This window comes from Carex rostrata, chromosome 14, assembly GCF_964058835.1.
Source record: "Carex rostrata chromosome 14, lpCarRost1.2, whole genome shotgun sequence".
Taxonomy (NCBI): Eukaryota; Viridiplantae; Streptophyta; class Magnoliopsida; order Poales; family Cyperaceae; genus Carex; species Carex rostrata.
In genome coordinates this window covers 2,466,963-2,478,988 of record NC_135931.1, presented here as the reverse complement: position 1 = coordinate 2,478,988, position 12,026 = coordinate 2,466,963, and the positions used below count along the sequence as shown (strand labels likewise).

The following is a 12,026-nucleotide window of genomic DNA, read 5'->3' as shown; positions in this document are numbered from 1 at the left end:
AATTAGACCCATTCCCATTTTCGTTCCCGTTTCTGCCTGGCAGCCGAACAGAGCCTAAAATTATGTTTTATTTTTATTTTTTTTTATTTATGGTTGATAAAAGAAATTCCAAGTGCAAGTCTACACCCACTATAGGCTATAGCTGAAGCTGATGAGGCAGCAACTACAACCATCAAAGAAAAAATTATGAACCAAGAACAAATTCTTAAATTCCTCAAGTTATTCAGAGTTATTGGAATCAGTTAACAAGATTTTTTTTAATTCATTGAGCAAAACAGAACAAAATAAGACAAAGCATCTACATCATGTTACAATTAGACTAACAAGTATAACCCCTCTAAATAACACACACAAAAAAATCTTTTCAAAATAAAAGAAAGGAAAAAAATAGATTAATCAGATATGAATTAGAAATCAGTTTTTATCCTCCAAATTGATCTCTGATCAGTAACAGCCTTTAGCTTGAAAAAATTGATCAGTTCTTTCTCAGAAGATCAGTAATCTGGCATGAGATGAGAGATCTTCCCTTCTTCGCCGGGATTCGACGATTCTTGATCAGCAACTCTCAACCAAATACAAACTGCTGTGAAACTCAGAATCAAGCTAACCAACCCACTTCCCAACCCGATAAAAACAATCGCAAGAACTGATAAACCTTTGTTCTTCATAGGTGGCAATGGGTACCCGTAAAGCTCTTTATTACCAGCAAAGGAGCTTGCATTGAACCTTGGCCCCAATCCATTGCTCTTATTTGCCAGAAGATATGGTATCGCACCTGACAGTTTGTTATTGGACACGTCGAAAGCCGAAAGCCGTACCAATAACCCGATTTGGTCAGGAATCTGACCTGTTAGATCGTTGGAATGCAAATCGATCACATTCAAGTAAGCACAGAGAGAAAGAGAAGGGGGAATTTCACCAGAGAGATGGTTTGCAGAAAGATTGAGCACAGCAAGGTTTAACAGAGAAGAGATAGAGAAAGGTATAGGCCCGGTAAGTTCATTGGAGGAGAGGTCTAGAGATTGTAAATTCGTGCAATTGGAGATAGAAGGAGAAATCTGACCAGAAAGGAACTGAGCTGAGAGAGAAAGCTTGTAGACTCTGCCATTGTTGCAAGTGACGCCGACAAGGGTTGAGGTGAAGCCGTTGCAAGGGGAGGAGAGAGAGGCGGGAGTAGACCAGTTTTTCATGTAGCCAGTGGGGTCGTTGAGGGAGTGGTAGAGACCGGAAAGGCAGCGTTGGTCGTCGGGATCCGCCATTAGAGAGGGTGAGAGGAGGTGGAGAAGGAGAAAAAGGAGGAGAAGAGATGGCATTTGGAGGCGAAGAGATGGGAAAGTGAGAGCTTAGAAAGTGAGAAGAAGGTGGTGTCGTGATTTGTTAAGATTGAGGATTTTGAAAGCTCGGATTAGTTGTGGTATGGTGGCGTCTTACGACTTTACTAGATTTGTACAGAAGGGTATTAATACCGAATAATTTATAGTTTTATATCCATTTTTCATAAATATAACTGTTTTTAATATTTTTAACGAAATAAATACTGTTTGTAGTAAAGTTATAAAAAAAAAATCCAGACAAAAAATATTTTCTTCACTCGGTGGAGCTATTTTCAGATCATCGATAGTTCTGATTTTAAATAAATATGAATTTTTTTGCTCCATCGATTCTAAAGATCGGTGGAGAAAATGGTTTTTTATCTTCACCGATCCCTAGAATCAATGGAGTCTTTTTTATAGCTTTCCCATGTATAGTACTTGTTCCGTTAAAAAGATTAAAAATATTTCTATTTAAAAGAAAATCCTCATTTTTAGAGGTGTTCAAACGGTTTGGTTTTCAATTGAATTAAAAATTTCGGTTTGCATGGTTCGGTTTTTCGGTTTAAATGGATTGGTTCGGTTGAATTTTTTAATTATTCTGTTTTAAATGAATCGGTTCGGTTTAGACTTTCAAAACCGACTAAACTAAACCGATCGAATTATATTGATTCAAGTAGGGGTGTTCATTGGGTTTGGTTTATTCGATTTTGAACCGAACCGAATTAGTTTGGATTAAACGGTTCGGTTTTTTCGATTTAATGGTTCGGTTCGATTTTCTTTTTAAAACCGAATTATAACTTCGGTTCGGTTTGAAAAAATTTTAAACCGAAATAACCGAACCGACCGAACTTTTATATATTATGAATTTGATCCCGACCGTCTCGGTTTATTTCTTAATACTCCGGTTTATTTCTTGACCAATTGCTTTAAATACTTCGATTTATTTCTTAATACCCCGGTTGATTTCTTAATATACTTTGGTTTATTATAAATCAATTGTTTTAAATAAACAAATTAATATATTTCGATTTGAACTGAAAAAACCAAAATAAAACTTTGGTTCGGTTCTATTTTTAAAATCGAATTATAACTTTGGTTTGCCTAGTTCGGTTCGGTTTCAACCATACTGAACCGATGAACACCCCTAGATTTAAGTATGGTTTATATTTTGTTTGGTTCAATCATTGCTTTCTTTCTTTTATTTTAGTTTAAATATTTTAGAACATCTACATATTTTGTATCGAATTGAACAACTTGTGTATGAACATTTTCGTTTATAATGACACCAATATGTTTACTTCGGTTTGAACCAAACAAACCAAAATTTACTTCGGTTTGTTCGGTTCGATTCTTAATTGGTTTATAAGTTTAATCAGTTTAGTTCGATTTGGTTCCATATTTAAAAACCGAAAAAAATTTGATTTAATTATTTTAATTCTGTTTTAACCGAACCGACCATTTAAATACCCTAGTCCAGTTTAAATTGAGAGTTGAGAAAGACAGAAAATAAATTTATTCATTTTTATTTGAGTGAGGCTATGGTAATAAGTAATAACCTCATATTTGTTTCGAAGACCGTTAGAAATGGACCGTTTATTATCATATTTGTTTTGAATTTTTTTGCCAAAGTCCTTATAATTATTTTTATTATGGAAAGGCTCTAATAAAATCATCAAACAACAAGTCATAATAATGGAATATTACAAAATAACATCATGTTCGAACTATCAATGAATCAAGCATAATATATCTAACATTTCCTTTGGATTTACATAATGTTAAATTCCGTTTACTTTGGATTTTTATTTGATAACTATCAATGAATGTTTTTAAAATAATAATATAATTCAAACATTCGCTGAATTATTCAAAACTTCAGTGTTAAATAATATATTCATATTTATTTAAAAAAACGTAAAAAGTTTATAAAATATAGATTAGAGGTTTAATAAAACCCGGGTCGGGTATACCCGACCATACCCGCCCGTGCCCGAGCCCGGGTATGGGTCGGGTACGCGGGTACGGGCAAAAAACGGACCGGACGGGGTTTTTTGGACCCATACCCGACCATACCCTACCCGACCATACCCGTACCCGACCTTACCCGTACCCGACTTTACCCTACCCGGATACCCGTACCCGTACCCTTATACCCGACCCACTTTAATTCAAATTCAAATCCAAAATTTGATTTTCCCCCCACCCGGTTCAAAAAAAAAAGAAAAAATACAGAAAAAACAGAAAGAAAAAAAAAAACAGAAAAAAAATAACAGGAAAAAAAAAAAAACCCGTACCCGTATCCGCCTTACCCGTCAAGGGTACACGGGTACGGGTATAGGACGGGTAGGGTATGGTTTTTGAAAAATATACCCGCCATATCCATATCCATACCCGTATACCCTTGTACCCGTCCTACCCGTACCTGAGACGTACCCGCCCTTGTATTAATACCCTAATATAGATAATGAAATATAAAAAATGAAAAAACAAAAATTAATACACCATGGATGGCATCATATTTTAACAAACCGAAGCATGATCCTATTATTTTAATAAGAAAATTCTGGTTTGTAAAAGATTGTTTTTGTTCTCGAGAACTAGCAGCAGGCGGCATATCTTGAGTTTATAGGCTGCAGATGTGAAGTTCATAATTTTGATAGAATGCAAATTGGCAAGGAAACATCCGTACCTGTGAAACTGCTGCCTTGAAAGATGAAACTTTGATGTGGTAGGGTTAGTTATAATTATTGCCTCTCTATCTCAATTCTGAAATCTACTCCAATTATTCTTATGCACCCACGGAAATAAATCTGCTGCGATTCCAACAAAAAATTGTAGGACCCTTCTTTTTCAAATCTAAACATTAATATTTTAGAATGCACGAATCTCAAAAACAGTTGATTTTCATACACGAATATTTAAATAAATGAGTGATTGGATTTGAAAAGGCAGGTTCCTATGATTCCTTAGAATCGTAGCATATTTATTTCCATGCACCCACTCAAACACATCAAATATTTTTAACTTATGTCTCATCTCATCTAATATTTCTAAGGCCCTGTTTGGCCGCATTACTGTTTCTGTGGGAAAAAAAAATTCAGTTCAACTGAAATTTTTTTTCCCACGAGAATAGCAAAATAAGTTCAAATTTTCACTTTTTTCTATGCCCACACCCATTCCCATCGGTGCGCCGAACAAGGCCTAACTATCTCATTTTTTTGACCAATCTGCGGTATATTTATGGGAAGCTCAGATTAGCTTAACGATCACCCAAAATCCCAAAAAATACACTGCAGTATTGAATATATTTAAGTTTTGAGGGATTTCTGAATCAATATGCGTCTCCTCATAAAATACCAATATGTGGAATTCCCCTATTTTGATGGTGTTTTTTGTTTTTTTTAAAGGGTATAAATAATTTTTTTTGGCAATTATTCTTATGCACCCACTCAAAACATAAAATATTTCTAAGTTATGTCTCATATGATCCTATATTTCTATCTCTCTCATTTATTTATTTGTTGTAATTAATCATTTGAAATTTTGAATAGACAGGGAAATTTTATAACAGAGTCGCAGATTGATAACAAATAAAATAAAACACTCGTTGACTGCAAGCTTTTAGTAATGCAAATTTAATTTATAGAATATTTATGGTCAATTGTGATACTTTTGTTATAAGGGAGAAGAGAAAATGTTGTCATATATATATAGGGTTTGTTCGGTTGATTCAGTTAAAACTGAATTAAAATAGTAAAGTTAAAATTCTTTTTGGTTTAAAAAATCTATCCAAATCAATTGGATTAATTTTGTCTATTGAATGACATCTGAACAAAAAAGAAACCGAATTAAATTTTCAGTTTGTCTGATTATAAAAGAGAGATTAAATTAAATCAAATATAAATTATCGAAGTAATTCAAGTGAATATCAAGTAAATTTCTGATTGTTTAGTTGAACCAAAATAAGAGAGATTTAACTAAATCAAATATAAAAAACTGAAATTAAATTTTTAAAATTCAACTGAACCGAATTGAACCATTTAACTAAAAAATTGTCAATTTATTTGAAAACCAAAACAAATGGTAAGATTTTTAATTATCTATAACTATCTATATCCGACCTTTTACACCTCTAAACCACAACAAATGTATTTTTTAAATTGATTTATTAAATCGTATATACATACTAATGATTTATTAAACAACATATACATATATATTCTGATGAACAATATAACACAATGACATAATTAGTGACTAATGTTTCGATAATATGATATATGTTTTGTAATCAACAAATTTATTATAAAAAATATTAGATCTAATTTATAAATGAAAAAATATATTTAGATGTTACTCTTTACTAGAAAAGGAGGGTTCAGATGCCTCCATCATGCCTCCATTTTTAAGAATTTGAATAACTTAAAATTTAAAACTTAAAAGTCAAACCAAAACCGTTGGATATGATCTACATCATTTTATCTATGCACGTGTAAAAAATTGTAACATTTTTAACTTTATTTTAGTTGTCATGAAAAACTTGTAAAAATGTACTAACGTGGATAATTTCTAAACGTTGATTTTTTTGAATGATTGATTCACATGAAAACAAAATTAAAATGTGATATTTTTTTTATGAGTACATTGAGGAAGTAGCATAGATCACATCTAACGGTTTTACTTTGACGTTTCTGATTTAAATTTTGATTTATTAATGTTTTTAAAAATAAAGACACTTCGTACAAAAAATAGAGACATTTGAACCCTCCTCAAAAATGTATATTATAAATTTATTTTTCATTATCTGAATTATATATATCCATATTTGTATCCGTCCGATATCTTATCCGTACCTAAATCCGTTTAATATCTAATTTATATTCGTATCCGTGTTCGAAAAATAATACCCCTTGGATAGATCATAGGTAGATGTATTACTGCGGGTTCTGTAGCCTTTTCTAAACCTGGCTTAGTTTAATATTATTTTTTTCAAACGAGGATAGAAACATGAAATGCTCAGTAGTACCAGTACAAGTAGCTGTCACACTGAAATGTCAGGCTTTATACATGTGATGTCTGAAATCGCATCACTGGCTCTTTTCTTTCAGTACGGTTTTCTTTCTACCCCATGTCTTTGAAATATTTTTAAAAATCATAAATAAAAAATAAAAATTTTACGAAATCAATTCAATTGCTTTAATTTTTACAGAAGTTATAAAAGTCGAAATATCATTTCAATCCGAAGTATTTTTTTTTCTCGTACTAAATTGCTATTTCGGTATGAGGTGTTTTCACAAGTTTTATTACGAAATATGTGAAAACGGCTCGGATCAAAATGATAATTTGATACGGAAAAAAAAATACTTCAGATCAAAATGGCATCTAGCTTCTTATAATTTTTGTAAAAATCAAAGCAATATAGTTGGTTTGATATATTATTTTTCTTATTTATAGTTTCTAAATTTTTTTCCATGTTTGCTGTCAAACCAGAACTATTATTTCCATTATATATTTCTGTGTAATGAGTCTTTGCAATTTAACTTGAAAACTAATATAAACCATGTTTTTTTTTTCTGTTAGAAATTAATACTGGATGCCATTTTTTTAAAACAAAATAGAGAAATAAGAGAGAATATAGATTGAATCCAGTGGACTTTGTGTGTGTCTTGTTCTATTTATCACAACTCAATATATTTAATTTGTTACAAAAAAAAAATCAAAGCTCATATTTAATTTTACAAATTTTATTACATAATCGTACGACTAGAATAAGTTCTTATAGATTTTCTATTAAAACATGGTGTATTAAATCAAATTCAATATAAATCTCAGTAATATATAAAAGTTAGAAAATTAAAAACACACAAATACATGAAAAAAGAATCCAACTTTAAAAATTTCATTTTTTAACGATTTTTTTATTAATATCCAAAATTAATAAATAATTTCAAAATCTACACCCCATGCAGAGGAATTCCGAAAGACCGTGACAAATAACCCGGATTTTTCAAAATATATTTGTTTGATAAGATTTCGAAAACTACCCAAACCGTGGAACATTTTTCAGTTCTAGACCGAATAACCGCATATTTATTTCCTAGTTTTAAAATTCCGAAACTGAAAAAATAATTTGTGGTTTTGGAATTCCAAAATAAGAAATTAAATTCCTTGTTACATTTTCTTTTTTTCTTTAAAAAAAACAGAAAATGTCCAGGAATTAAATTTCGCTGTTTTAAGTTTAAAAAAAAATATAATGTTATATTTTATTTATATTTTGTATTGAAATATTAAAAAATATTTATATATTTCTTTAACAATAGATGTAATACTATATAATTTGATTTATTAGAAAGACTGTGACAAATAACTCGAATCAACATTTTTCAGGCAAGATTTTTTTGCAGTTGTAAGAAAAATAAAAATATTTCTCTATGAGTTATTGAAAAAAAATAAAAATATTTTGAATCTGAGTTATTGATTCCAGTTTAAAATTCACTTCTAGTTAAATACAAAAAATATTGTAATCCTTCTATTTTTGAAAAAAAAAATAAAAACTTCAAGTTATTTAATATCTTTGTCAGAGTCTTGTCAGATATATTTTTTTCCTTTTAAAAAAAATATAAGGATCACAATATTTTATATATTTATCTATAAGTGATTTTGGGATCAATAACTCAGATTCAATACATTTTTTTTCCAATAACACAAAGAAATATTTTAATTTTTGTCAAAACCGGCAAAAATCAGGCCTGAAAAATGTTGATCAGAGTTATTTGTCACAGTCTTTCTAATAAATCAAATTATATAGTATTCTATCTATTTTCAAAGAAATATATAAAGTACTTCTAATATTTCAATACAAAAAATAAATAAAATATAACATTTTCTGTTTTAAAAAAAAAAACTTAAAACCAAAAATTTAATTTCCGGACTTTTTTTTTAAAAAAGGAAGCAAGAAAATAGAACTGAAAATTTAATTCTCAATTTTGGAATTTCAAAACCAAAACCCCAAATTATTTTTCGGATTTCGGTATTTCAAAATAGAAAAATAAATTATTCGTTCTAAAACTGGGAAAATGTTCCGCAGTTTGGGCAGTTTTTAAAATCTTATCAAACATGATGTAGATTTTAAAATTAATTTTTTTTTTTTAATATTAATAAAAATTTCGGCATTTTTTATACACATTCAGTCGAAGATCATTTGTTGGAAACACTATATCGGGAGATACTTAGCAGCGCAAGCTCTATGCAATTTTACCCGTGCTGCCTTTTAAATTTACATTATCAATCAAATCAATTAAAATTTGTTATTTGTGTACTAGGGAAACATACAACATGCAGTAGCATATTAGGCAAACGTGACGGCTGTCTTTTGTTTTTGGTTTTTGTTTCTTTCTTTCATTTTTTTTTTTTTTTTTTTTTGGAAAGCAAGGTTTTAGTCATATAATATTTAAACCTCCCATAAGACAAAATGCAATTCAAGTACTCAAAAGGAAATCTTTTGAGTTAATAAATCTAAACCGTCTGATTTATTTTAAAATTCGTACGGACTAAATTCGTATTAATATTAAAAGGTTCCCTATGTTATAGGTAGAAGTTGAATTAACTTCGTTTAAAATCATACAGTTGAAATTCATTAATTCAAAAAATTCCCTTTTGAGTTAATGCAGAGGATACACGTTCATTTAAGTAGGGGTGAAAACGGAGCGGATAATATCCGATCTGTATTAAAAAAATTAGATACTGATATATGTATCTGAATCAGTGAAGATATGGCCATGTATATGTTTAAGTTTTAATTATCCATATTCAAGTTGTAATAAAATTTATTAATACAATTTTGGTAGCGGCTATCAAATTTAAAAAAAAAATTATCCGTATTCAGATGATAGATATATACCATATAGTTTAATATATATTATGAAGCAATTTATATTATTCACTATTATAATTAGATAAATAGTACGAACTTTAGTATTTTATTTAACAAATGTACAATCTAATCTGCTGTATCTGTATTCGAAATATAAAAACGGATACGGATATGATTTTAGATATTTTACCACGATCCGCTCTATATTCAATCCGTTTTCACCTCTAAATATTTATTGAGTAAAAATTAGAGGACAAATCATTTAACAATTTAATATTCACAAAATATTTTTTCATCTGAATTTCGAATCTGCGACCTTCCTTCACCACTAAATCAAAGATTTGTTCCCTTTTCACCTCTAAATATATATAAGTGAGAAGAAGAGAAGTTAGGCTATATATTCTCTCGTGATAATGCTGTTTGCACGCTATTCTCTCATGCGTCATGATAATGTTGTTTGCACGCCTTTACGGAGGCGTGTAGTGGTTAGAAGGTAATGAAAGCATAGCTCAAATGGTTGACGACAAATCAAATACGTACCTAACTGGAATGAAGAAAGGAAATAGTGCTCATCTTATCTAATATGAAATGCGAGTGGACTATGTGATAGTGTGGTCAAAGTGCAGATTTTTCAAATATATATGAAAACTTCTCTTTCCTAATCCAGCTAACTAGTCACTGATGTTGAAACCAAAAAAAGAGACCAAAAATTAGTCACTAGTGTGCTGTTTGATTAGAATCCGTATCCTCTCAGGTATTGCACAGATATTGCAGAGGATTACTTACTTTACGGTTTGAGATTAAATTTCAATCAGCTTGGTATTCGGGTCACTGTAGGGGCTGTATTTTTGAGCTTTGAGATTCGTGCCAAGTTAAAAATTACGGTTCAGATCTAGTAATTGTAAAAGATTCCCTTATCAGGTATTGGAGAGGATGTGAATTCGTTTGATTAGGTGCACTTGCATTTTACTTGATGTATTTTTTATATATGTCATTCTTGATTAAATCTGTTATTTCTTTTTATGCTTACCTGGAAGTAGAGACGGATCTAGGATTCCAGTCAGTAAGCACAAAATACTAATAAGAGTATAATTTATTTTCTCCTGACGAATTAGAGCAGAAAAACATATAAAGATCTAAAAACTCACGATGTGATCAGATACGTCACGACACGACACGGTTTCATTGCGGCATGACATTGCATGTGTTTCGGTCACGTGTTGTAACTCGCGTGTCTCGTGCAGTGACCATTCATGTGACGTGGTCATCTTTCAAAAATTTGACACGACACAGCAAATCAAGCGAAATATTTGATCACGACATGGCACACGATCAATTAGAACACCTACCTCTAATCCATCTTTGATCCGCCAATGTCTAGAAGGAAAATTAGCTTAAATTGCTACTAATTTGTTTAAGTGATTCACAAATTGATTAATTAAATTAGATAAATGAGAGTTATAATTCTTTTGCACAACTAAACTATAACCTTATAGGTTGCGCTAACTGCAATTTTATGCACCATTGCATTCTCGTGAGAAATTGGATCTAAACTGTTCAATCTACGTAGAAATTTGTATTAACAATTTAAAACTTAATAAATTTAAACGGTTCCGTAAATCTAATTAATCAGAATGAATTTTGATGCGGATCATACATCGATCTTAGATCAGGTTCCCTTTAAACAAAAACCCCACTCTTCTCACTATCAATACTTAGTGATTTACAATAATTATTAATAATAAAAAATGCTTAATTTCTCCATTCTATTATTAAGCACGTTGGGTGTCCGATCCGCCAACGGCTACGATTGAGAGATGAAACTTCGGATTTTATCTTAGCTCTCCAATTACATAATTTGTCTTCTTTTGATTAAATGCATCTCTTTTATGTATAGAAGTCTAAATTTAGTTAAAAACATACCCACCACATGTGCTGCCACACGATACGTTACAATTAAAATTGAATAAATTCTGAAATTTAGCGATATATTTATTTGTTTCCTTATTCCTTTATTTTCATATTTTTCCTCTTCAATTGAGAAGACTCCACCTTCCATTTTCTTATTTATTGTTTCCTTATTTCTTCGTTTCTATATGGATCACAATGGAAATCATTTTTTTTTTAATTTCCTTATTTCTCTTTCTTTGTTTCTATACATATTGGTGTGGGCAATTTAGAATATATTTTCAATATAGAATATATCAATGCGTATGTGTGTGTGTATTTTAAATTGGAAACAAAGAAGAATATAAATTGGAACGTGTGTGTGAATATATATTTTTTTTCTTATAATATGTGTGTGTGTGTGTGTATATCCTATACATACACACGATAACACTTTTTATTTATGTTTTTTGATATCATATTATATGTTGATATTGAATTGTTGTATGATATTTGATATTAGATTCGAATCGAGCTATTATTTGATATTATTGGTACTTAAAAATAAAGAATCATCACATCATCAAATTGTTATCAGAGATTACGATTAAAGTTACATAATCATATAAATTTTCTATTAACATGTGTTTTAATTTTTAGATAATTATTATTTTTATTGATATACTTGTTTCTTATAATATGTCTCCGTTGCAACGCACGGGTATGATACTAGTAGAAAGTATAATATCGTTGCAGATCAGGTTTACTCCAGCAAATTCTTTTTAAGTACTTGCACAGTATTTCCCCAAATTTAATTGATCCTAGTTGGTTTTAACGTGAGATCTTCTTTTGAAAGCGTTTGCAGAGGCTGCGAAATCGTGAGGAGAATTGAACTCTTGACTTTTAAATAACCAACAATTTTAGACTGAGGCAGAATTTTGAAATTCAATGAA

The 12,026-nt window shown here is 30.2% G+C and overlaps 1 protein-coding gene across 1 annotated transcript; it reads right to left on the bottom strand.

Annotated features, from left to right (window-relative positions):
* Positions 1-285: 285 nt before the first annotated feature.
* On the bottom strand, positions 286-1,370 carry RLP44 (receptor like protein 44). The gene has a single exon (XM_078315055.1). It carries the CDS (start codon positions 1,311-1,313, stop codon positions 495-497), a length of 819 nt encoding a protein of 272 aa, XP_078171181.1. The 5' UTR covers positions 1,314-1,370; the 3' UTR covers positions 286-494.
* Between the last annotated feature and the right edge of the window lie 10,656 nt (positions 1,371-12,026).

Excerpts from the sequence above, each read along its gene's own strand:
- RLP44 (XM_078315055.1), bottom strand. The coding sequence starts at position 1,313 with ATGCCATCTCTTCTCCTCCTTTTTCTCCTTCTCCACCTCCTCTCACCC.